The sequence below is a fragment of the Hyperolius riggenbachi genome, chromosome 3 (genome assembly GCF_040937935.1).
Source record: "Hyperolius riggenbachi isolate aHypRig1 chromosome 3, aHypRig1.pri, whole genome shotgun sequence".
Classification (NCBI taxonomy): Eukaryota; Metazoa; Chordata; class Amphibia; order Anura; family Hyperoliidae; genus Hyperolius; species Hyperolius riggenbachi.
The window spans coordinates 167,391,044-167,418,493 of NC_090648.1; the positions used below are offsets into that span (position 1 = coordinate 167,391,044).

General features: G+C 45.4%; 1 protein-coding gene and 1 non-coding gene across 3 annotated transcripts in view; one reads left to right on the top strand and one right to left on the bottom strand.

The window, feature by feature from the left end:
- Positions 1–2,582: 2,582 nt before the first annotated feature.
- Positions 2,583–2,655, bottom strand: TRNAR-UCG (transfer RNA arginine (anticodon UCG)). The gene has a single exon. It is a non-coding gene; the product is annotated as a tRNA-Arg (tRNA).
- A 91-nt stretch (positions 2,656–2,746) lies between these two features.
- The window catches only part of POLG (DNA polymerase gamma, catalytic subunit), a 59,288-nt gene continuing 34,584 nt past the window's right edge, over positions 2,747–27,450 (top strand). The window contains exons 1-11 of one of the 2 annotated variants that reach the window (XM_068275209.1): positions 2,747–2,828; positions 5,858–6,459; positions 6,539–6,734; positions 13,207–13,374; positions 18,888–19,034; positions 19,794–19,873; positions 20,680–20,862; positions 23,151–23,299; positions 23,942–24,068; positions 24,152–24,503; positions 24,597–24,683. In XM_068275209.1, the coding sequence (XP_068131310.1) occupies positions 5,879–6,459; positions 6,539–6,734; positions 13,207–13,374; positions 18,888–19,034; positions 19,794–19,873; positions 20,680–20,862; positions 23,151–23,299; positions 23,942–24,068; positions 24,152–24,503; positions 24,597–24,683 (2,070 nt within the window). In that variant the 5' untranslated portion in view covers positions 2,747–2,828; positions 5,858–5,878. Of the gene's footprint in view, positions 2,829–2,849; positions 2,905–5,857; positions 6,460–6,538; positions 6,735–13,206; positions 13,375–18,887; positions 19,035–19,793; positions 19,874–20,679; positions 20,863–23,150; positions 23,300–23,941; positions 24,069–24,151; positions 24,504–24,596; positions 24,684–27,450 lie in introns of those variants that run through there. The other variant, XM_068275210.1, reaches the window with a different exon arrangement.

A 27,450-nucleotide genomic window follows, 5' to 3' on the forward strand; every position in this document is an offset into this window, starting at 1 on the left:
GTGATCCCGATGGTGAAGTGGGCCCATTGGAATTTAAGAGTGTTCCAAAACTTTTTTCTCAGTCGATGGAACAAGAGGAATCTATTACAGAAGTTTGTCCTACCTCTGTCAGTAAGGAACTCTCTTTATTGGTGGACCTGCAAGCACCATCTGCAGTTATGCCATCAGATTCAGCAGGAGGAAGCTGTAGTGATAACAACAGACGCAAGTTTGAAAGGATGGGGGGCACACTGCAAGGATATGTGTGTACAGGAGAAGTGGAGAATCTTTCCTCATCAGATCCCGTCAAATATTCTGGAACTCAGAGCAGCCTTCTTAGCACTCAGAGCCTTCCGTCACTTGATATTGGGAAAGTCAGTTCTACTCCAAATAGACAACACAACAGCGGTCTCCTATGTCAGAAGACAAGGGGGGACAAGGAGTCAGGCTATGTTGAGGGAAACTACGCACATCATGAATTGGGCGCAGAACAATCTTTCCAATCTGTCAGCAACTTACCTTCCAGGATGTCGCAATACTCTGGCAGATCGACTCAGCAGGCAGTTCTCCAATGCTCACGAGTGGGCCCTGAACCCGAGTGTATTTCAGAAGATTGTGCAGAAGTGGGGTCTTCCGCAGGTAGACCTCTTCGCATCGCACAAGAATACGAAGTTGAAGAACTTTTTTTCTCGGCATCACCATCCAGCCGCTCTGGGGACGGATTGTCTAGTACACCCTTGGACATTCAAGCTGGGATATGCCTTCCCTCCGTTCCCAGTGATTGCGAAGTTCCTCCAGAAGCTGTTGAAAGAATCATGCATGATCATAGCTATATTACCTTATTGGCCAAGGAGGCCGTGGTTCACGCTTCTATGGGAGATGAGCGTGGAGGAACCTTGGCAGCTTCCAGCGATACCGAATCTGCTTTCCCAAGGCAACCTGCTATATCCCAACAGCAGCAACCTTACTTTGATGGCATGGAGGTTGAGAGGAGGAAATACAGAGATCTAGGGTGTTCGGAGGAAGTAACCGCTACCTTATTGAAGGCAAGGAAAACATCCACCAATACCACGTATCACAGAATATGGGAGAAGTTTGCCTCATTTGCTATTTCAGAGAATTTTGATATGCTTGAGCCAAAAGTACAGGAGGTCCTTAGCTTCCTTCAAACAGGTGTTGATAAGCAATTGAGCCTATCTGCCATTAAAGTGCAGATTTCGGCCTTGTCGGCATTAACTAACAAGAAATGGACCTTTGACCCTCTGGTAATACAGTTTGTTCAGGGAGTACAGAAAATGAGGCCTCCTAGAAAGCCTTTTTTCCCGCAGTGGGATTTAGGTGTGATCCTGGACGTTCTGAAAAGTCATCCCTTTCATCCAGTGGAATCGGCTTCTTTATGGAATGTAGCTCTTAAAACAGTCTTCCTGGTGGCTATAGCATCTGCAAAAAGGGTTTCTGATTTGCAGGCTTTGGGATGTTCTCAGAACCTGCTGCAATTCTATCCTGATAGACTTGTCATCAGACCAGTACTTCAGCATATCCCGAAAGTAGCATCATCCTTTCACATAAATCAGGAATTAACATTGCCAACGTTCCCAGTGGACCATGAGTGTTACCCATTGGACGTGGGAAGAAGTGTGAGAGCCTATCTAGACAAAACAATGGAATTTAGGGCCTCAGACCATCTCTTTGTGAATGTGCAGGGCCCTAGAAAAGGGTATCCAGTAACATCCAGAACCATTGCTAACTGGTTGGTGAAGATGATTCAGCAAGCTTACAGAATTAAAGGTTTGAATGTCCCAGAGCAAGTCCATGCTCATTCAACCAGAGGAATGGCTGCCTCATGGGCATCCTTTGCAAAAGTATCAGTGGAAACCATTTGTAGGGCAGCTAGCTGGTCTTCTCCTCATACTTTCTTTATGTATTATCATGTTGATCCTGCCTCTCTTTCTACACTTGAATTTGGGAAAGCTGTATTAACTGCAGTGGATAAATAAATTGTTATTCTTTGCATTCCCTCCCTCTTGTGTGATATTTTATGTCCCAGTAGTATGCCGCCATCTCTGTATCCAGGAAACAGGAAAATTGAATACTCACCTTCCGGTAATTTTCCTTTCCTGGAACAGAAGATGGCGGCATACGAATCCCTCCCTCCTGTCCATTCGAGGACTGATTTTCACGAGAATGGCGGGGGGGGGGGCGGGGTTGTTTAATTTATAAGCAAGTCTGTCCTATGGGGTCAGGGGGCGGGGCCTAACCCAGTAGTATGCCGCCATCTTCTGTTCCAGGAAAGGAAAATTACCGGAAGGTGAGTATTCAATTTTCCTGTTTATTGCATACACCCCATTGTCTCCTATCTTGATAAATCAGCCCCATTGAATGCTATGAGCTGTTCAAGGTTTTCTGTAAATCTCTGTGGCCCCCAGTAAAATACAAAACTATTATATTCAAATAAACATAATAATGATCCAGAAATAGTTTTAAATATTTGTTTATCTCCCTGCAAAAGGAAACATTAAATAAATGAAATTTGAAAAAAGTAAATACAAAGCATGCATAAAGTCCTTATAACAAAATGTCAAAAGTAGGCACAAAGCAAAATGCGACCGCGGCAGGACTCGAACCTGCAATCTTCTGATCCGAAGTCAGACGCCTTATCCATTAGGCCACGCGGCCGTTCGCTTCCTACATTTTTTGAGAATCTGCCCATATAAACTATTTTCCGTCAGTAGATGTCGCTGTTTGCATAATGCGTTCCACGGTTTGGGATATTTTGAATGGAGGCCAGATAAGTTGCGTCTCACATGATGTAGATGGCATGAATCTTATCCCACCAGTCTTTGCAACAGGTATTCCTCTCATTTCTGTTTATGGAATATACATAGCCTTCGGCCTCGAGGCCCATGTGGTGACACGTGAGCGGTGGTAAGTGGCACGTGGGGACGGGAGGCATTCCAGGCGGGTGACCGGTCTGTAGTCGGGCCTAACCGTGCGAGCGTGCTGCTTTCTTACATAAGTGAAAAGCAGAGCCATGTTCCGGTGTTTACAGCTATTTGTATGCCAGCTCTGAGTTCCGCTCTTTATCATAGGAGGCGTCGGATGTTACATGAGCTTCCTGTTTTATAACAGTAATATAGTATAGGAGTTTACTTGTTCAGGGCTGTAATGAGGGGTACTCCAGTTCCAGCTCGTGTGAGGAGGAGAGGGCTGAAGAGGAAGTGTACTTTGTGTGTAGTTCTCAATAACTTTCCGGATTATGGCTCACTGAAGTGAGCAGAATATGGAGGCTGCCATAGTTATCCTTTTAAACAATATCAGTTGCCCGTAGACTTGCTGATCTGTTTGGCTGCAGTAGTGTCTGAATAACACCAGAAAGAACCATGCAACTAATCTTGGCAGATCTGACAATAATGTCAGAAACACTGGATCTGCTGCATGCTTGCTTGGGGTCTATGGCTAAAAGTATTAGAGGCAGAGGATCAGCAGGACAGCCAGGCAACTGGTATTTATTAAGAATAAATAAATATGGCAGCCTCCATATCCCTCTGGTTACAGTTGTCCTTTAACTGAACCATAACCATATGTCCCACATCCTATTATAGGCTTCAATCAAGGGCTGATTCACATTGCATAAGTTAAAAACTGATCCATAGAACGGATCAGTTTTTGAAAAGGCAACAATTTTTCATTCCCTTAGTGCGCATTCTAACAGAGCAATAGCAATGTGAAAGGATCCCATTGATTAGCATAGGATCTGTTCACCTCCGTTAGTATAGGTTCCATTTAGTTCCGCCAGTGAGAACTGGGACTAAACCTAGTACACACTCTAGCTTAGAGGGTTCTTGGTTGAGGCTGGTGTAGTGATATATTTTGCGACCTGGAAGATTTTGCTATTACCTGTACAGCAGCACATGAGTGCTGTATGGACTGTGCACTATTGGGCATGCATGGCTTCCTTTTATATTCTTGGCTGTAATTGTTTTGCAATTAAAATGTTTTTTAAGGTTAGGCGGCGGTGGGGAGAGTTTTAAGGTTAGTTGTTGGTGGGGGGTGTTGTAAAGTTATACATCAGCTTAGTTATGTTTAGGCATGGGGGAAGGTTAGGGCTGTGTGTGTGTGTGTGTGTGTGTGTGTGTGTGTGTGTGTGTGTGTGTGTGTGTGTGTGTGTGTGGGGGGGGGGGGGTTAAGGTTCAGCATTAGTAGAGGGAAGGTTCTGTGTGAGGATAGGTTTTTGTTAGGTTGCGCTTTCTGATAGTAATAGCTGTAAATAATTGCAACTGGTGGCAAAATCTGAGAAAGTTGCAAACATTTACAGGGTCTCTCCCAAGAATCTAGCGTGTGTACATAAATGTCCAAAGCATTGCTGAGAGATCTGGGCTTTCAGAAGCGCATTGTTCTCCTTCATACCACAGCCGCTGAAAGCTGCTCTTTTATGCCTCCTCCGGAAGCAGACGTGGCTACTTTGCAATACGGGCATCGCTATTGAGTGTAGTGTTAATTAGCAGCAACCGATCGCCGGGACAGAAATTTGGGCGCACGGAAAAAATAGCAGCTACAGCAGCAGTTGCAGCAGTTATAGCAAAAATAGGCAACTGTGGCACACTTGGTAACGGCAAAGCAAGACGTCCGTATGTGATGGGAGGGGCTAGTGTTAGGCATAGGTAGGGGTAGGTTAGCGTTAGGAGAGTAAGGTTAGGTAAAGTGGTAGTAGAATTTTGGTAAAATATTACATATATCCTACTATCGGTATTATCTACCGCCTAGTTGTAGAATATTGGTAATATTGCCGATATTCCACTAGCAGTTTCACCCAGTGTCTAAATTTACAGACGCCCCTTTGTAATGTACATTGTTGTTGCATTTCATTGGCCCAATTTCAAGCTTCATAGAAATTCCAAGATAAAAATGTACCTCAGGTCAGAAATATTTCATTGATCATCTCTAGTCTTATAAACTCTAGTCTTATACAGAGATTAGAGATGGTCAAGTGAGATGCATAGCTTGTGAGTTGATGCAGATTTCCTATAGCTATGCAACTGCGTACGAGAGAGAACGGCGCTGGAGACTTGGGCGCAGGACACAGCCGGTATATGGCTGATCCTGCTGCAGCACAAGTCCCGGCCGTGTTAATTACTATTCCCCCTCCAGGCAGCCATGGATGGTGGGGAATGAAATAATTCGGCTTCCAGCAATTGCTGGAAGCTTAATTATTGTTTTAAAAGCAACTTCAGCGCCGTCTTCTGACGGCGCTGAAGTTACTCCCTGTACCTGCTATAGCCTATTACGGCCTATGGTGGCACCGGCTGTGCCCAAGTCTCCTGCGCTGGATTTTGAAGTGTTCGAGGCAACTTGGATTTGGACCAGTCAGAATCATCAGCCACTGCATTTGATTGGTCCAATGCCAAGCTGCATAAACTTCATCAATTTAAAATGATCACCATTCTTAATACAGCAGAGTACCTGGCATCTGGCACTGGTGGGGATTGCCTGAGCTGGATACATGTTCTTGTCGGTTGCTTGAGACTGGCCAAAAAAAACTCACAAACCTCCCCCCATAAATACTCACCGAGCCTCCAGCAATGTCTTGTAGTCTCCCTGCAACTCTTAGCGGCTTTCCAGTGTCCTCCATGCACGTAAGCCGGCGTATCGCCTGACCCCCATCGGTCCCCGTTATCTATCAGGCATGCCAGTTAGTTGAGACTTCCGTTTGCTTGAGTTGCAGATAACTGGGACTTTGCTGTAGAATCAAGGAAATCATTCTACTTTTCAGCAGTTTGTTCTACAGGAGCTGAAATGATCAGAAAATTCACAGGGGGGTGTTGCTAGCTTGCCAAAATGGTAATTTATCTCACTATTTTGTTGTTTGTTTTTTTACTAGCTAAGTGCGCAGACTGGAAAAATGAACAGATTACTGAGGAAAAAAACATGCCTGGCATACTACTGGGAGATGAGAGACTTCAAGTATACTATGTGCACAATGGCATCACGCTTATCCCCTGAAGATGGTACATCAGAATCTCCACAGAGACGTATGAACCCGCTTAATATACAGATGCTGTCCAAGGGGCTTCATGAACAGATATTCAAAGGTACTTTACCACAGTATTCTGAAGACGACTTTCAGAAGAGCAAAGACCATCTGATCAGTCATGGACTTTGGGACCAAGAGACCTCCACCATGCCGGATGTGAAGTTAGAGCTTCCCAGGATGTATGGCAATAACATTGAGGAACATTTCCGAATACTGGCTCAAAAACAAAGCTTCCCGTACTTGGAAGCAGCTAATGATCTGTTGCAGAGTCAGATTCCAGCAATGCCTCAGGAATGGGCCTGGCAGACCGGATGGACCAAGTATACAGCAGGAGGAGGGAGGGAGCAGGTGGAGTTCCCTGATGAAAAGGCACTCGTGTTTGATGTGGAGGTCTGCATGTCTGAGGGGCAGTGCCCAACGCTAGCTGTGGCTGTTTCTCCTCAGTGCTGGTGAGGCAGAGTGTTTATGTACAAATGTAGAGTTTGATAATAATTGATATTGAACGTTCCTGTATTTTTCATTAAACAGGTATTCATGGTGTAGTCGGAGACTAATTGAAGAACGGTACACATGGTCCAATCAAATGTCCTTGTCTGACCTCATACCACTGGAGACCTCAGCAAAGTCAAGTGCTATGAGCAAACTCAACTGGACTGAGAGGCTGCTGGTGGGCCACAATGTCAGCTTTGATAGAGCATTTATTAAAGAACAGTATCTTATCAAGGTAATGGTTATTCACTGATTTGAGAGAGAGTCTGTGGGAAGATTATCAAATGGCTGATTGCTGTGTTAAGGTACCCATACACTTATGGTTTTGCAGCAGATTCGACCAGCCGATACATTCCTGTCAGATGCCTGTCTGGTCAAATCTGACAGAAATCTATCTGATGTGTGCCACAGACTAGGAACAGATTTCCAATAGATTTCAGTATGAAATGTTCTAATAAAGCAACTGTCATTCTTTAATATAGCAACAGTCTATCTACCCCCAGCTTTGGTGATTGGCTGACAAGAATTCAGTTATTTTCACAGTGTGCCCCAGCCCAGAATGTCTCACCTGGAGCTTGTAGAATATTTTGAATCAGGGATAGGACATTTTCGCTAGGCATCCGAAAAAACAAGTTAGAATCAGCTGCTACAATGAAGACGTGATCCGGGCACCAACCACAAATCCAAATGATTTATTTCATAAGCAGGCCACATGCAGCCTACAACCAATTCAAAGAAGGGTGGTAGACATACCAGAGAGAGGCAATACAATAATACAATACAAAAACATTTCTATAGCGCTTTTCTCCCATTGGACTCAAAGCGCTTAGGCTCTCTGATTCAGTAGTTAATAGTAGGATGAAGTATTCACACAACAAAAGTCATATTTCTGCAAATGCCAAACTGAACAGGTGGGTTTTCAGTCTAGATTTAAACACGTCCAGGGATAGAGCTGTCCTGATCTGCTGGGGTAAGGAGTTCCAAAACGTAGGAGCAGCATGACAGAAGGCTCTGAGACCAAAAGTTTCCAAGTGGACTCTGGTATGACTAGATTATTAGAACCTGTAGATCTGAGATTGCAGGGATTGCTACGCAGCTGTAATATTTCTTTCATGTATCCAGGGCCCAGATTATTTAGTGATTTAAATGTCAGTAGGCCGATCTTGAATAGGACCCTCCATTTTATAGGTAGCCAGTGAAGGGAGTGCAGGACTGACGTTATGTGGCAGTAACGGGGTTGGTTGGTTAGCAGTCTGGCAGCAGTATTCTGTATCAGCTGTATGCGGTACAAGTCCTTTTTTGGAAGGCCAGTGTAGAGAGCATGGCAGTAGTCCAGTCGGGATGTAATGAAGGCATGAACTAAGGTTGGTAGATCTTCTGGGGGGATGAGGTGCTTGATTTTTGCGATTGTTCTTCAGGTGAAAATAGGATGATTTCACCACAGTAGAGATGTGAGTTCAAATTCCCAATTTCTCATTTATAACTCCCAGGCTACGCACATGATCAGAGCTGTGTAGATCAGTGCCTCCTATTCCCAGTGGTGAAGACTGCAAGTTAAGTTGTTTTGTTGTCATGTGCTGCCCTCCAATCAGAAGGACTTCAGTTTTGTCTGCATTAGAGTTTCTGCCAGTTGTCATTCATCCATTGCTGTAGTTCACGTAAGCAGGCGTTTATAGTTGGAATTGGGTCTGTCACACCAGGCTTGAAGGAAAGTTATAGTTGGGTGGGTGTCATCAGCATAGCAGTGGTATGTCCGGCCATGTTTTTGGATTCGTTTTCGAAGCGGTAACCTGTAAATCATGAAAAGCAGGGGAGAAAGGATTGAGCCCCGGGGCACCCCATACTTAAGTGGTACAGAGGTGGACAGGAAGGGCCCCATAGACATTTTTGGGTTCTGGCACTCAAGAAGGATTGGAATCACTGAAGAACTATGTCATCAATGCTGCAGTATGCCTGTAGCCTGTTTATCAAGATGTCACGGTCAACTGTATCAAAGGCTGCAGAAAGGTCTAGCAGTATCAGGATGGAGCGCTCTCCTCTGTCCCTTGCCATGAGCAGGTGGTTGCATATTTGGATGAGGGCAGTTTCAGTGCTGTGATGCAGGGGCGCCTCTAGCCATTTTGTCACTCCAGGCAAGAAAACCTGTGCCCCCCCCCCCCAATGAAAATAATCTTAAAGTACCCCTGACACACACCTTGGTCCCGATATTTTTAACATCGTTTACGTTATTGGTGCTGTGTGACTAGCACGCAGCACCATCCTCCCCCCTCCTGTGCCCCCTGTAGACCCCATTCTGCTCAGTCGTAATCTTCGACTGAGCAGAACGTCAAATATGGACAGGGAGGAAGTGGCAGTTCCTTGTCCCCTCTGCCCATCCATAATGCAGCCCCCTCCACCTGACGCTCTAGTTCCGCTCATGAAACACTGCATGCAGCGGGCCGCGGAGCTGCGCTGTGTGTGGACTTGTGATTATTGAGGTCGGATATCCTTTCAGCCTCAATCACCACAAGACCGCACACAGCGCAGCTCCCCTGCACACTGTCTGCGGCAGATCATAATGGGAACTAAAGCGGCAGGTGGAAGGGGCTCAGTTGAGCACGGGCACAGGGAGGAAGAACTGCCACTTCCTCCCTGCCCATATGTGACGTCAGAACGGGGGCCGCAGGAAGTGCTGGAGGTGGGAGGATGACGCTGTTTGCTAGTCACACAGCACCAGGGAGGAAAACATATTAAAAATACTGGTGTCAGGGGTACATTAATGCTGCAATGTTTCACCATAAAATAATCATAATGCTGCAATGTTAAATCTTAATGCAGCAATCTTTCACCAAAAAATAATGGTAACATGCAGTATACGTTACCTGTCTGTGTCCACCAATGGCTCCGTCTCTGCACTGCCTCACATACACACGCCCCGCGTGGTTACCAGCGTATATGTGCGTGCCTGTGTGATGTCACATACACACTCACGTATACGCCGGCAACCACATAGGGCGCATGTATGTGAGGCAGAGCAGAGACAGACACTGCCAGGTAACCTCTACTGCACAGGGCACCTGGGGACACAATTTACATTAGGGGATAGCGTCGGGCGGTGAGATGCGGCGTCACAAGTCCAATTCCTGATCAGTTTCAGCATGAAATTGATCTGGAATCAGCCTGTGGTGTATGGGCAGCTGACAGATCTCTCTCTGATCAGATTCGTTCAGAGAGAAATCTGTCTCTTAGTTGATCTGCCTATCATAGCTAGATGTATGGGCACCCAGAGCAAAGTCCTAGATAATTGCTCTTACTTTGTGTGCCCTTGTTCATCCCCCCCCCCCCCACTGTCAGCATGTATGCAGCTGTATATTGCTTCTCTTCCCCCCCCCCCCCCCCCCCCCAGCACGTGACAGTCAGCGAGGGTTTTTATCAGGAGTGACGATCTCCTGGCAGCAGCTGAGCTGATAAGAGCAGGGGTCAGGGGATGTGTGTCAGTCTCCAGACAGGCAGCTGTGCACTGTGAGCTGCTCAGAGCTGTGTATACCAGCATCGTACAGCTCACATGTTACAATGCCGATATACACAGCTCTGGGCTCCCACAGTGCACAGCTGCCTCCTCCTCCTCTCTTCTCTGCACTGATCAGCATTGCTGCGCTGATCCCAGTCTCTCCCCCCTGCAGGCTGCAGCTCACCTCTGCCTGCTCGTCACACACTCAGGGGGACACAGGCGAAGCTTCAACGGGTCAGACTGCGGGAAGGCCAGGGACCCGAACTTCTGGCTGGCGGGTGGGCGGAGTTAGAGGCGGAGCCGCACGCAGTAAACAAATCATGCGGCTGCTGCTAGGAGAGGGGCAGGATAGGCGATTAGGAGGAGGTTGAGTGGGTGGGACTCTAGGGATTTCCTGGCTGCAAGTCTATTGGCTGGGCCTGGGCGGGGGGCGTGGATACAAGCGGCAGAGCACGTGGTGTAAATAAACCACGATCAGAGCAGCCGCAGCTGATTGTAATAGCGCCGATCAGCCTCAGTCTCCCCCCGCAGCAGCGCGCCCCCCTTCCTTCATGCCGCTCCAAGCAGCTGCCTTTAGTGCCAGTGGCTTTAGGCGCCCCTGCTGTGATGTTTCCTGAAGCCAGACTGGAATGGGTCAGAACTGTTTTGTAGGATTTTGGCTTCTAGCTGGAGGTATACAGCTTTTTCAATTAGCTTACCCAGAAAGGGAAGGTTAGAGACAGGTCTGTAGCTGGTCATTGCACCTGGGTCCAGGGATAGGGTTGCCAGGTCGGCTGATGGAGAAAACCGGACAGGGGGTGGAGTTAGGGGCGGAGTCAGAAGCACACTTTTATGTAGAGTGGGGCTAAGCAATGGGCCTTTTAAAAATTTTTTTTATAGTATTTATATCGCACTGACATCTTCTGCAGGACATTACAGAGTACATAGCCATGTCACTAACTGTCCTCACCAGTAGTACTGGTCCAGTGCACATAAGAGACAGTTTTTCACCAGTAACTGCACATAAGAGACACCTTTTCGCCAGTAAATGCACATAATAAGAGACAGCTTTTCCCCAGTAAATGCACAAGAGACAGCTTTTCACCAGTAAATGCACATAATAAGACACAGCTTTTCACCAGTAAATGCACATAATAAGAGACAGCTTTTCACCAGTAAATGCACAAAAGAGACAGCTTTTCACCACTAAATGCACATAATGACAAACAGCCAGTGTTCCCAGTATATGTAGCCAGGGATATATGTGCCCAGTATATATAGCCAGGGGGTATATATGTCCCAGTGTATGTAGGCAGGGGTGTAAATGTCCCAGTATATGTAGCCAGGGGGTATATGTGCCCAGAATAGGTAGCCAGGGGGTATATGTGCCCAGAATAGGTAGCCAGGGGCTATATGTGCCCAGAATAGGTAGCCAGGGGCTATATGTGCCCAGAATAGGTAGCCAGGGGCTATATGTGCCCGGAATAGGTAGCCAGGGGCTATATGTGCCCAGAATAGGTAGCCAGGGGGTATATGTGCCCGGAATAGGTAGCCAGGGGCTATATGTGCCCAGAATAGGTTAGGTAGCCAGGTGCCCCCCCCCCCCCCCCTGCAGGAGGAGAACAGTGCAGCAGAGAGAGAGCTGGGAGCAGCGGTGGAGAAGGGGGGCAATCTCCCCCCCCTTCCCTCACCTTAGGGTGCTCTCTCTCCCCCGCTGTCTCCTCCAATATGATGTGCAGGCTGGCGGGTGGCTGCGGGCAGAACTTACCTCTGTGTCGCAGGCGCCGGAAGTTCGGGTCCCGCAGCCGCTGAGATTCGACTCAAAAAAGATCCGGATCAAAGATTCGAATCATTCATGAGCCGGACAACACTATTCAGACTGATTAGTGTTGTCCGGCTCATGAATGATTCGGATCTTTGATCCGGATCTTTTTTGAGTCGAATCTCAGCGGCTGCGGGACCCGAACTTCCGGCGCTGGAGCGACACAGAGGTAAGTTCCGCCTGCAGCCACTCGCCAGCCTGCACATCATCCTGGAGGAGACAGCGGGGGAGAGAGAGCACCCTAAGGTGAGGGAAGGGGGGGGGGAGATTGCCCCCCTTCTCCACCGCTGCTCCCAGCTCTCTCTCTGCTGCGCTGTTCTCCTCCTGTGCTGCGGGGGGGGGGCTCTAAACCGGACAACTTAATTGTCCGGTTTAGCATGCCTTTTTGCACCGGACACAGCGCACAAAAAACGGACTGTCCGGTGTAAAACCGGACACCTGGCAACCCTATCCAGGGAGGGTTTTTTGAGGAGAGGCCTGATGATTACTTCCTTCAGTAAAGCAGGAAATATCCCTGATTGTAAGGAACAGTTTACAATTTTGAGGAATACCCGTACAAACATGTCAGGGCAGTTCAACATGAACTGTGCTGGGCCAGGATCCAGGTCACAGGTAGTTTGGAGGAGGTGAAGGTGGATGTTTTTTTTTGTAACACTATTTTTATTGTTTGAATTTAAAGAATAGCTTAGGATCACATCATCCATCTATCGTAGTCATTCAAATACAATACATCCAGTATAAATTCAGGTAAGGCAATAATAAGTAACTTTTGGTTCGTTTGACAAATATCAACTTGGGTAAACAGGATGATGTCATAGATATATCAACATTAACAATAACATTATCTTCAGTCGTGAAGGTGGATGTTTGATGTGACTTCGTCATCAATTTCTTTGAAGTTTGACCAAGGTGTTACGTTACCTCTGCTAATGGTCTTCGGCGCTATATTAGGTTAGGCAGGTGCAAAGAGGGAGCAGACAGAGCACTACAGCTACAGCTGTTTTGTGTCTATGCGACACTTGCTCATGTGTTCTTCTCTGATGAGCATGAGTAGCATAGAAACAGCTGTAGTGCCTCGTCTGCTCCCTCTTCACAGCCGCCTCTCTCCGGGGGACTGCTTATGAAATAAATCATTTGGGTTTGTGCTTGGTGCCCAGATCACATCCTTATTTTTGCAGGCACTTCCCATGTATCACACACGGTTAATGATCTGTAGATGGTCAGCATATAATAACACTATAGAAAAGAAATAAATACATATAATAACACTGTTAACATGTGAGGCGGTACCTCCACAGCATGCACTGATAATGGATGGGTTTAGTAAACTATCCAAATATCAGAGCAAACTACATGGTATATCTTCTAAAATACACATATTGGCACATATTTGTAAAGTAATGTTTATTTTTTTAGGGCTCTAAGATGCGGTTTATGGATACGATGAGTATGCACATGGCCATTTCTGGCCTGACTGGATTTCAGCGCACTTTATGGATGGCCAGTAGATATGGGAAGAAGAAGGGACTTCAAGAGGTCAAACAGCACATTATGAAAACTAGACACAAGTATGATGGTCCAGCTGTAAGTAACTTAGAGCATCTACATCAAAAGAGAAATGGGATTTTATCTATTTGCTGGACAGCCAACACAGAAAGCCTGGTACACACATCCAATTTTGAATGGCCATTTTTTTTTTTAGTATGAGATCTTACCTATACAATCTGTTCAAACATGTTTTTTGGCCCTCATACTGAAGGTTGTAAAATTGTTCAGTAATTGGCCAATCAAAATTGGATGTGCGTATGCACCTTACACATAAATTGCGCGTGTAGTACAGCTAAGAAATAGAACATTAGTAGCAAAGATGAAAAGTCTCATATTGTTTTCCAGTACAGGAAGAGTTAAAAAAAAAAACTTCAGTTGTTATCTATGCAGAAGAGCTTCTCTGAGCTCTATGACCCACTGGGTCGAATACAGTCCTGTTTTCTGAAGCACTTAAACAGCAAAGAAACAGCGAGAGACAGCTTGCGATAAGTTTTTACTGCAGGAAAGTTCAAAGGGTCATTATCCCTACTTTGTTTTACAGTTTACAAGACAGTGTGCTTTTAAAACTACAACAGAATGATACAATGTTATAGGAAAAAAAATATACTGTACAACTGAAAATAAAAATACGAGATACTTTTTTTTTTTTTTTGATTATGTTCTATTCCTTATCCATACTAAACATACATTATAGTGCAAGTTTTTTTTTTTTTTTGCTTTAGGTTCGCTTTATAGTACACCTGTACTGTATTTTTATGACATGTTTTAAAAAGCCCCACAGCATAACTCACCTACTCCGGATTCCTTTTGCTGTTGTTCTGCCACAGTGTCCTCTCGTATATATTCTGGCATTTTCACTGCTACGGCGCTGACAGGGGCGTAACTAGAAATCACTGGGCCCCCCTGCGAATATTTGGATGGGGCCCCCCCATAGGTGCCAAATAATCGTAATGGGGCAGCGTTTCACTGTAAATTAATTGTAAAGTGGGCAGCATTTTACCAGACAATCGTAATGTGGGCCAGAAAATCGTAATGTGGGCAGAGTTCACCAGAAAATCGTAATGTGGGCCTTTAGAAAATCATAATGTGGGCAGAGTTCACCAGAAAATCGTAATGTGGGCACCAGTCACCAGAAAATCGTAACGTGAGCAGCAGTCACCAGAAAATTGTAACGTGGACAGCATTCACCAGACAATCGTAATGTGGGCAGCGTTCACCAGAATATCGTAATGTGGGACAGAAAATCGTAATGTGGGCAGAGTTCACCAGAAAATTGTAACATGGACAGCATTCACCAGACAATCGTAACGTGGGCAGTGTTCAACAGAAAATCGTAATGTGGGCCAGAAAATCGTAATGTGGGCAGCACACACCAGAAAATCCTAATGTGGGCAGCGTTCACCAGAAAATCCTAATGTGGGTAGCGTTCACCAGAAAATCCTTATGTGGGCAACAGTCACCAGAAAATCGCAATGTGGGCAGCAGTCACCAGAAAATCGCAATGTGGGCAGCAGTCACCAGAAAATCGCAATGTGGGCAGCAGTCACCAGAAAATCGCAATGTGGGCAGCAGACACCTGAAAATCGTAATGTGGGCAGCAGACACCTGAAAATCGTAATGTGGGCAGCAGACACCTGAAAATCGTAATGTGGGCAGCAGACACCTGAAAATCGTAATGTGGGCAGCAGACACCTGAAAATCGTAATGTGGGCAAGCAGACACCTGAAAATCGTAATGTGGGCAGCAGACACCTGAAAATCGTAATGTGGGCAGCAGACACCTGAAAATCGTAATGTGGGCAGCAGACACCTGAAAATCGCAATGTGGGCAGCAGACACCAGAAAATCGCAATGTGGGCAGCAGACACCAGAAAATCGTAATGTGGGCAGCAGACACCAGAAAATCGTAATGTGGGCAGCAGACACCAGAAAATCGTAATGTGGGCAGCAGACACCAGAAAATCGCAATGTGGGCAGCAGACACCAGAAAATCATAATGTGGGCAGCAGGCACCTGAAAATCGTAATGTGGGCAGCAGACACCAGAAAATCGTAATGTGGGCAGCAGACACCTGAAAATCGTAATGTGGGCAGCAGACACCTGAAAATCATAATGTGGGCAGCAGACACCAAAAAATCGCAATGTAAGCAGCAGTGACCAGAAAATCGCAATGTGGGCAGCAGTGAGAAGAAAATCGCAATGTGGGCAGCAGTGACCAGAAAATCGCAATGTGGGCAGCAGTGACCAGAAAATCGTAATGTGGGCAGCAGACACCTGAAAATCGTAATGTGGGCAGCAGACACCAGAAAATCGCAATGTGGGCAGCAGACACCAAGAAAATCGCAATGTGGGCAGCAGTGACCAGAAAATCGCAATGTGGGCAGCAGTGACCAGAAAATCGCAATGAGGGCAGCAGTGACCAGAAAATCGCAATGAGGGCAGCAGTGACCAGAAAATCGTAATGTGGGCAGCAGACACCTGAAAATCGCAATGTGGGCAGCAGACACCAGAAAATCGCAATGTGGGCAGCAGACACCAGAAAATCGCAATGTGGGCAGCAGTGACCAGAAAATCGCAATGTGGGCAGCAGTGACCAGAAAATCGTAATGTGGGCAGCAGACACCAGAAAATCGTAATGTGGGCAGCAGACACCAGAAAATCGCAATGTGGGCAGCAGACACCAGAAAATCGCAATGTGGGCAGCAGACACCAGAAAATCGCAATGTGGGCAGCAGACACCAGAAAATCGCAATGTGGGCAGCAGTGACCAGAAAATCGCAATGAGGGCAGCAGTGACCAGAAAATCGTAATGTGGGCAGCAGACACCTGAAAATCGTAATGTGGGCAGCAGACACCAGAAAATCGCAATGTGGGCAGCAGACACCAGAAAATCGCAATGTGGGCAGCAGACACCAGAAAATCGCAATGTGGGCAGCAGTGACCAGAAAATCGCAATGTGGGCAGCAGTGACCAGAAAATCGCAATGTGGGCAGCAGTGACCAGAAAATCGTAATGTGGGCAGCAGACACCAGAGAATCGTAATGTGGGCAGCAGACACCAGAGAATCGTAATGTGGGCAGCAGACACCAGAAAATCGTAATGTGGGCAGCAGACACCAGAAAATCGTAATGTGGGCAGCAGACACCAGAAAATCGTAATGTGGGCAGCAGACACCTGAAAATCGCAATGTGGGCAGCAGACACCTGAAAATCACAATGTGGGCAGCAGACACCTGAAAATCACAATGTGGGCAGCAGACACCTGAAAATCACAATGTGGGCAGCAGACACTAGAAAAAAAAATGCACCTGTGAAAAAAAAACAATTCACTTACCTGACAGAAGTCTTCTCCTCTCCCGGCATCTGGCTCGCAGCTCCCCGAGTCCTCCTGCAGCACATCTCCCGCGCTGACAGGCAGAGTGCAGGGCTACGGCAAGATGGCTGCCGAAGCCCTGTACTAGAGACACAAATAGTCTCCAGTGTAGGGCTTCTTCGGCAGCCATCTTGCCGTAGCCCTGCTCTGCCTGCCGGAGACTATGCAGGCTGCTGGAGCGGGGCTGCGGGGAATGAACTGGCGCAGCGTCTATTAGACGCTGCGGCCAGTTGAGCACCTTGCTGGGGGGTCCAGAGCAGCGCTCCCTCCACGCACAGTGAGCGGGCCCCAGAGCAGCCCCGGGCCCCCCTACGGCTGAGGGGGTCGCATCCCCGGTAGGTACGCCGGTGGGCGCTGATCTGAAAGTAACCCAGAAGTAGGCACAAGTCAAGACACAGAACCTTTTCATCGCACTTTTCTCCTAGCAGATTCCCAGTTCTTGAGCTGTAGCCAATGGAACACACTCTATAGGCAGTAGCAGTGTTAGGGAGTGTTGTCCAAGGTCTCCTACTGAATAGGTGCTGGCTTACTGAGCAGGAAGCCAGCACCTATTCAGTAGGAGACCTTGGGCAAGACTCCCTAACACTGCTACTGGCAATAGAAGCCCGCCTTAGTGCCTGCAGCTCTGGCGCTTTGAGTCCGCCAGGAAAAAAGCACAATATAAATGTTGTCTTCTTTCGGGTTACTTTCGGATCAGCGCCGTAGCAGTGAATATGTATGTATGTGTGTGTATACATTCTGGCAGTCCAGATCTCTCAGCAAGGCATTGGACATTTACGTACACGCGCTAGATTCTTGGGAGAGACCCTGTAATGAAAAGGTTTGCAACTTTCTCAGATTTTGCCACCAGTTGCAATTATTTACAGCTTCTATCATAAAGTGAAACCTAACCAACTGCTTAAAGCTGTTACTATCAGAAAACGCAACCTAACAAAAACCTATCCTCACACAGAACCCTCCCTCTACTAACGACTACCTTAACCACCACCACCACCCATTTATATTGTGCTTTTTTTTTTCCTGGTGGACTCAAAGCGCCAGAGCTGCAGGCACTAAGGCACTATTGCCAGTAGCAGTGTTAGGGAGTCTTGCCCAAGGTGCATGTATATGTATATATGCATGCATACATACACTGTGGCAGTACTTCCGGGTCAGCGCTATTGCAGTGACAATACCGGTTTACACGAGAGGACCCAGCGGCAGAACAAGAGTGCTAACAGGGCGGAAAAGACAGTGAAGGGAACCGAAGTAGGTGAGTTATGCTGTGTTTTTATTTTTTATTTTTAAAAGGCTCTAAAATGACAGCGTTAGACGTGGGCGTGATCGGGGGTGTTCCTAATGTGGATAACTGCCACTTCCTCCCTTCCGTTATTTGACGTTCTAGTCCAAGCATGGGCAAATTCGGCCCTCCAGCTGTTAAGGAACTACAAGTCCCCCAATGCATTGCAGGAGTCTTACAGCCACAGTCATGACTCATAAAGGCAAATGCATTGTGGCACTTGTAGCTCCTTAACAGCTGGAGGGCCAAGTTTGCCCAAGCCTGTTCTAGTCAATAGAAGATTTCGGCTTTGTGTGGACACTTACGGGCACTGGACTGAGAGGATGATGCTGTGACGTGTCACAGCACCATTCACAAAACGAAACTAAGAGCAATGAAAGCCCCGCTCAGTTCAGTGGTACTTTAAGTCTTTGACCTCTGTGAAGTTAGTATTACATCCTTTGTATATTGCTAGGGCTGTTTTCCACTGAGAAACATGATTGCACTTCTCACATTTGCCACTACAGTGATCGTGCAGCAATTCTGCTGTGATCTGATAGGTGTACAGGCACGATTACAGTGTATTTGTGATATGCGACGCAAGGAATAAAAACAGGAAAGAAAATGGTCCTTATTCTTTATTTTAATAATGATCATACTGCACATGCATCCCATCTAATGACTGCTGGGAACCAGTTTCTCAGATTCAGTCTGCCCATTCATTGGTCATAGATATATTTTTTCTTCCTATGGCAGTTTCCTCAATTTAGTGTGTGTGCTTCCTTACTGGTTAGGAAATGTATAAAAGTAATAAGAGGTCCAGATGACCGAGAAAAGAAGATTTTGTGAATATGAATTTAAAAAGAACGTTTTCCAGCATTTCCTTTTGAAGTAACATTGACATTGTGATCTTTTTGCAGATCAATTCCTGGGATTGGGTAAATATAAGCAGCATCAACAACCTTGCTGATGTCCATGCTCTCTATGTTGGAGGGCCGCCTCTGGACAAGGAAAGTCGAGAGCTGTTTGTAAATGGGACGATGGCTGATATAAGAGCTGAATTCCAGGTAAACCTGCTGCTACTCTTGGGACCTCTTTATCAGGGTTGTGTAATTGCAAGAATTAACTCTTTCTTTGATCTTTTGCTCATTTACTATTATTATGACTTGTATAGCTCCCTCGCCATCTGTGGCACTGTGCAGTGTACCGCACAGACCATAATGGGTACCAAAGATGTTCAGACACTGCATAATTGGAACAACCGGCAAATTCCAGGCTTGCAATAAATGCAATTGCAGCCTCCCTCAGTTTTAGAAATTCATATCTGGCTGGCTTGTAATGGAAAGACATTTTTTAATATTAATTTACGAAATGTCTTGTGCAAGCATGTTCTTTTTCTATGTGACCTTTGCCAACTAAGTAGTTAGTACCATTAGGTCTGTAAAAACTGTCTGTTTAAAAGCTTGGATATTTGTAGCGCGATGTATGTGAAAACCACAGGAACAGTATCTTCAGAGATTCTAATCATTCCCTTTGTCCTTCAAGTAGAACTCATACTTCAAAGGATTAGCATGACAGCAGATTTCACAGCCTCAGAATAACAACAAAAAGTAAAATGGCATAATGCTTATAACCTGCAAATAAGAGTGGCACACAGAGCTAGGCATTTTAAGAAAACTACCAACTTCATGTTTGTCTCTGCATATTCTTTACGTTTGTGTAACCATATGTGTAGTTCTTTGCTTGCTATTTTTTGGCTTAGTGTTGTTCTCTAGTGTTTGTTACCTGTGTGCCTAACATGGAGGCTATGCTTTTTTTCTCTTTAGAATCTTATGTATTACTGTGCGCAGGATGTGCAGGCAACACATGAGGTGTTCAGAGAACAGTTTCCACTCTTTATGGAGAGGTAATATTAGCTGATGTCATCTCACGTGCAGAGTCACATTGAATGTACAAGCAATAGATAAGACCTGCTTTATTTAGAGAGTTCTCTTAATTTATTTTCCTTTTTTTTAGTTCAAGATAAGGGTTTAGTCTGTGATGTCCCCCCCCCCCCCCCCCCTACATGATTGAAAACAGTTTTTTACCATCCCTTCTAGCATTATTTAGTAATCAAAAGTGGTGTGATGATAATGTTAGGTGAAAGCATTAGAACAACCGATTGTTTGCATTCCTCAAGCAGTAGCCTATAGGCCAATGACCTTCCTCGTGCTTCTGGTCATATGACGGCGCCATCCAGTATGGATGGCTGTATGTCACAAGACTGTGCCTTTTAGCCTGCCAGAGAGAGATTGTCACAACGTAGATGAGACAGGGCTGAAGGTTGTCACACCATTTCATGGTGAAATCTATTGAAAATCTGTGTGCGATTTCAGATCAGAGAAGTATAGATCTGATTGCCACAATGTGTCATTGCTCCTTCAGCAAAGCCATGCTGCCTCCTCCGTACCCTTCCCTCCAGCCTCCTCTGCTGTCCCTTCACCTCTAAAGGACAAGAGGAACATGAAGGCATTGATGAAGCCATTATCTAGGAGAGCCTAGTTCCCTCAGCCCAACCTATGTTAATGATGTAGGTTAGATCTTGGAAAGTACATTCATGCTGAGAAATATACAGTGATGAGTAACAAATCCATTCATGCTATGGTATCGTTCGAAAATATTTAATACAGTTTTAATTACAGTGTTCTTTTTATTGTACATATATGCACATAGGTGTCCTAACCCTGTGACTTTGGCTGGAATGCTAGAAATGGGGGTTTCCTACCTGCCAGTGAACCAGAACTGGGAGAGGTATGTGGATGAGGCTCAGACCACTTATGATGAACTGCAGAAGGAGATGAAGAAATCACTGATGAACTTGGCTAATGATGCCTGTCAGCTTCTGTCTGATGATGTGTAAGTTACTAAATATATTCATGGCAATCACGCAAGTCATTATGGTATGTATTGAACTTTATTAATCAAGCCTCATGGAGGAGGAGACATTTATTATTATTATTTTAGTATTTATATAGCACTGACATCTTCCACAGTGCTGTACAGAGTATATTGTCTTGGCACTAACTGTGCCTCTGAGGGGCTCACAATCTAGTCCCTACCATAGTAAGTCTATGTATGTATCGTGTAATGTATGTAGCCTAGTCTAGGGCCAATTTAGGGGAAGCTAATGAATTTATCTGTATAAATTCATTGGAAACCAGAGTTCCTGGAGGAACATACAAACTCCTTGCAGATGTTTACCTGGTTGGGATTCAAACCAGGGACCCAGCATTGCAAGGCAAGAGCGCTAACCACTACACCACTGTGCTGCCCATTTATGTTTTTTACAGCAACCACTTGAATTCCTACTTTCTACTGAACTGAAGAGAAGTAGTGAAGAAGAGTCTGATTCTTGTTGGCAGTAAACAGTATTTTTTATTTCTGTAATATAACAAATAATGTACACTAGGAGCTATCTGAAAAGACAGCTTACATCTGTGTTAATAAGTAAAATGTTTGTGCAGGCTTTTATTCAGTGGCGTAGCATTAGGGGATGCAGAGGTAACAACACCCTGGACTGACCCTCCTTCAACAGCCTTGTTAGCTCTCTATTGGTGCTAGGCTGGTAAAGATCACTTCTATATGTGCTTTGATTAGTGGTTACCATTAATAGACTGTTCTCCTCCCCAGCCTACGCCTCTCTGATAGGGATGCTCATTCGGATTCCGCGGAAATGCAATTTCCGAAATACCGATCGGAAATTGCATTTCCGCATCGGAATGGGGAAATCGTTAATTCTAGTGCGGTAGGCGGATTTCCGCCGGAAATCGTGGAAATTTCCGCCGGAAATCGTGGAAATTTCCGCCGGAAATCGCGGAAATTCTACCCGACTTTAACATCGATTTTCTCAAAAACTATAAGGTCTTTTTGAAAACTTTTTTTTGCATCTTGTTCACAAGCTTCAGTTTAATAAACCCTGAAAATTTAGTGTCTCTAGGACTTAAGGGGGCTTTTCTATTAACCGCTAAAGTCGGTGGATTTTTACTGTAATATAAAATGCAGAAAATCTGCATCTGCCTATTTTCTGCATTTTACATTACAGTAAAAATCCGCCGACTTTAGCGGTTAATAGCAAAGCCCCCGTAAGTCCTAGAAACACCAAATTTTCAGGGATTATTAAACAGAATCTTCTGAACAAGATGCAAAAAAGGTTTTCAAAAAGACTTTATAGTTTTTGAGAAAATCGATGTTAAAATCGGGCGGAATTTCCACGATTTTCGGTGGAAATTCCGCATTGGAATGCGGAAATTGGTAGCGCAATCAGTAATTTGGCAATGGCGGAATGCGGATTTACCGGGGAATCGAAAAATTGGCATTCCGACCATCCCTACTCTCTGACACTGCAGCTGTCCTTGGCAGGTTTTGATACTCTATCAATTGTTATGTATAGAGCACTTGAGGGCCCCAATGCAAAACTCGCATTGGGGCCCAGAGCTCCTAAGCTACACTAGTGCTTTTACTCTAGGTCTTGTAGAGTTTTTGTGAAAAAATATCTAAACAATGTTGTGATTCATAGGGTGCATTTTCACTTTAATTGCTGTAAAGAAAAACCCACTGGTGTTCATTGACACTTTTGCAGGACATGCGTGGAGTTGTTGGCTGGTACTGAGGCGCTTGCTATGTATTTCACTGACAATCAGGTTTCATTCACTTCTGGTCTGCACTACCAACAACGCATCAGGATTTTGTATCCAGTTTTGGGTCTTTCATCACAGTGACCCTTTAGGCTACTTTCACACTTAGAACAGAATGGTTCAATGCGATTACTCTTCAATCGCGCCGTGTCAAAAAATGTGCACCGCACGTTAACAGAATACAGTGAGGCATACAGTACAATAAAAGTATGGCTCTCAGCAATGTAAATGCGCACATCATCCTGTAACGCAAGTGTATACACTGTATTATCCTCACAGAACTCTCTGCACTGCAATGTGATAGCCCCATAGGATGATTTTGCGCAAGTCATGGCTGGAATGTGAAAGGACCTTAAATGTTTATTTCTATCATTATACTGGAGATAAACCCTGTAATCGGTTAGGAATTACATATATATATTTAATCTTACCTTACATACATATTTTAGAGTGTTTAAAAATCCCAATGTATGACAAATATGATGTAACTTCCTGTATGTTTGCCATCAGGTACAAAACAGATCCTTGGCTTTGGGATTTAGAGTGGGATGTACAAGAGTTCAAACAAAAGAAGGTAAAAGTCAGCAAAAAGCAGAAAGACTTAAAATCCGCTTCAAAGCATGCTACAGGCTCCACTGTCCTCCCCGACTCCCATGAAGGTGAGAAGTGATTCATGCCATTCACACCAGACAGCAACTCAGTCACTTGTAGCCGTATAGATGTCAGTAACCTCAGTGTTTTGTGCTGCAAAGCAGAGGGAGCATGGAGATTAGGCAAGTTGAGATCACTCAAGAGTTTACTCAGATCCATAGCATGGGTGCACAGTATTGGAGGTGCATGATCAGGTAGGACACAAAAGGAGGAGGACTCTGCCCGAAGGCTTACAATCAAAAGGGAGAGGTAGGGACATGAAAGGTAGGGGACCAGAGTTCAGCTGCGGGTTTAGAGCACCAGTGAGGGGGGTAGGCCAGAGTGAAAAGGTGAGTTTTGAGGTCCTTCTTGAAGATGTTGAAGGAGGGGGCTGCCCTAATGGGGGGGAGGTAGGGAGTTCCATAGTGTTGGAGCAGCTCTTGAGAAGTCCTGGCGGTGTGCATGGGACTGGGTTATGTGGGGGGCAGTCAGACGAAGTTCATTGGAGGAGTGGAGTGAGCGCGGCTAGGTGTGTACCTCTGAAAAAGATCGGAAATGTAGGTTGGGTAGGTAACCTTTAAAATGTTTTAAATTTATGTTATTTTGTTTTTAATGTTTATTTTAACCTCTGGCAAAAAAAATGTAATATATGCTTATGCATTGTCATTTAGATATTGGCCCCATGAGTGAAGAGGAAGAATTGCTCCCCTCCCCTGGTAAACTTTACATGGAGACTATCATAGAGAATACACTGCCTTCCTTACCTAAAAGAAATCAGCACTTGCCAGGACATCCGGAGTAAGTGAAACATACAAAGAAATGTGCTTGATATGTACAAATCTGTATTGGAGTTAAAGAAGGGCTTCTGTCTGCTCTTGCAGGTGGTATCGTAAGCTTTGTCCTAAATTTGATGATCCCGATTGGGTCCCTGGCCCCAGCCTGATTAGCATTCAGATGCGAGTAACTCCAAAGCTAATGCGTCTGACATGGGACGGCTATCCTCTGCACTTCTCTGATAAGCATGGCTGGGGCTACCTCGTTCCAGGGAGAAAGGACAATCTGTTATCCAGCCAAGAAGAGAAGGATATTGAAGTCACCAATCTCTGTCCTTACAAAGCAATACAAGATCTATACATGGAATACAGTGAATCTAAAGCAAAGGGAAATCCAGGGAAAATTTCTTCCGCTAATGAAGATTTTTTACTTACAGAAGACAGCTCTATCTGGCAAAAGGTAGTGAACTGGGCTACTGCACTGGTTTAGGGACCTGGTCATTTAGCTGTTTAAAATAATCAAGTTGTGCATTGGCTTTTATACATATTCCAGGTAGAAGAACTCAGTCGTCTGGAGACAGATATGGTCCTTGAAACCCCGGCCAAAGCAAAATCTAAGAAGACCAAGACAAGCATATCAGTAAGTTGTAATGCGTCCATAGGATGAACCTGAAATAAGGGTGGTATGGAGGTGAGCACTTCCTGAGACCCCCACCCACTTGAAATACAGAGCTGAACTGAAGCCTTTAACTGACAGTCAGTTTTGTACACACGATCCACATCGCCCCAATCATCACGCATAACCTGCAATGGCGGCTGCTGCTAATGGCAGACAAAACTGCAAATCATTATAATAGAGCTGGTTTTATGTAAATCACTATCATGGCACCCACATACACCATTTCTCAGAATGGCTAGAATATATATTTCACTAGCTGATGACCCGGTGATGCCTGGCTATGTATTTGGTGGTTGTTGGCTCTGCCCACTTTTTTTTAGCCTTGACACACAGTCACTCAATGACCAAGTGTGTGAGCTTTGGGGTCCTTGGCATAAATAATTTTACATTTTCCCAAAGAAATTAAAATCTAATTGACTATTAGTAGCTCCGTCCCTTTTTGTGAATTTGAACCCCAGTGTAAGAATGGCATCAATTTAAAGAGACTCTGTAACAAAATTTTGAGCCTTATTTCTTCTATTCTATAAGTTCCTATACCTGTTTTGATGTGGTCTGTCTAACTGCAACCTTTCCTACTTGCACTGTCTCTGTAATAAATATTGTCTCCTTTCCTCTGTCGTGTCTGTCGGGCAGAGGCTGGAATGTGTGGAATGTGCAGCACTGCTTGTCATTGGCAGAAGCTTTACACACCCCCTCCAAGCTCTGCATGAATCACAAGTAAGCTGTTCTCAGCCTATGATACTCTGGTTAGAAGCCAGTCATTTGTTTGTAAACACTGCCTAAAACTGTTAATTACAAGCCAGGATTGCAGCAGGGAGTGACAGAAACAGCACAGAGGGGCACAGGGGAACATAAGGAATAGAATGGTATGCTTTTTAATGTAAGAATATTAGAGTACAGATTCTCTTTAAATATCCCCCTTGAAGGCAGCAATTTAAATATCCCCCTCGAAAATCAATAGGTGACTTTTGATTGGCTGTCATAGGCTCCACCCACTTTTCTGAATATTCATCTCAGTCACCCAGTGACCAAGTGTGCCAAGTTTGAGAATCCTGCCATTAACTGTGTAAGAATGGCTGCAGTTTACATTTTCCCATTTAAAATGAACTGCTGACATTTGATTGGCCATATTATAACCCACCCACTTCCCCTGAATTTGTTACATAGTTACATAGTTACATAGTTACATAGTTATTTTGGTTGAAAAAAGACTTACGTCCATCGAGTTCAACCAGTATAATATCTGTAACCTCAGATACCGACCAATTGTGCCAAGTTTGGGGAGTGTAGCTTTATTACTATTAGAATGGCAGCCTTTTACATTTTTCCCATTGATGTGAATGGGTGAAATCCGTACTGGTGTGCAGAGGGGATGTGAGACCCCCCAGAACATATCTCATATCTTCCCGGGTAGCAAGAGATCTGTATACCAAGTTTCGCTGAAAACGGTCAAGGAGTTTTCAAGTGATGGAGAGAGAGAGACGCACACGTACACGTACCCGTACACACACACACACACACACACACACACACACACACACACACACACACACACACACACACACACACACACACACACACACACACACACACACACACACACACACACACACACACACACACACACACACACACACACACACACACACACACACACACACACACACACACACACACACACACGTCTGATTATATATATATATATATATATATATGGGTATATGTGTGTGTGTATGTGTGTGTATATATATATATATATATATATATATATATATATTCTCTCTCTCCTATTGTCCCTGTGTGTGTGTGTGTGTCTGCTTCCAGACCTGACAGTTTGCTGTCTGTGAACCTCATTGCATTGTGGGAAATAACATTTTTTTGCCAACTGCATCTCCCTGTGTGCATATACTGCAGACAGCGGTGGAAGATGGGCGAGCGGGACACATCTTTGCTTGCGTTGCTTGGGGGGGAGGGGGGAAGCGACCACATTAACCCCCTTGGCGGTATGAAAAATACCGCCAGGGGGCAGCGCAGCAGTTTTTTTTTTATTTTTTTATTTTTTTTTTTAAATCATGTAGCGAGCCCAGGGCTCGCTACATGATAGCCGCTGCTCAGCGGCATCCCCCCAGCCCCGCCGATCGCCTCCGGCGATAGGCGATCAGGAAATCCCGTTCAAAGAACGGGATTTCCTGGAGGGCTTCCCCCGTCGCCATGGCGATGGGGCGGGATGACGTCAGCGACGTCGGGACGTCATTGGGAGACCCGATCCACCCCTTGGCGCTTCTTGGCACTGATTGGCCAGGCAGCGCAGGGGTCTGGGGGGGGGGGGGGGCGCGCGCCGCACCGGATAGCGGCAATCGGGCGCGCGGCGGCGGTGATCGGGGTGCTGGCGCAGCTAGCAAAGTGCTAGCTGCGTCCAGCAAAAATTTTTTTTTATGAAAATCGGCCCAGCAGGGCCTAAGCGGCACCCTCCGGCGGCTTACCCCGTGTCACACACGGGGTTACCGCTAAGGAGGTTAAGTAATTGAATAATTGTGTGTTAAGGTTAGGAAAAGTGTGTGCAGCCAACACCAGCCAAATACATAATCGGGCAATACCGGGTCATCAGTGTGCGGATACAAATACACATTTCACTGGGAAAATGTAAACTGCAGCCATTCTTACACTGTTAATGGTAGGGTTCTCAAACTTTGCACAATTGGTCACTGGGTGACTGGGATTAATATTC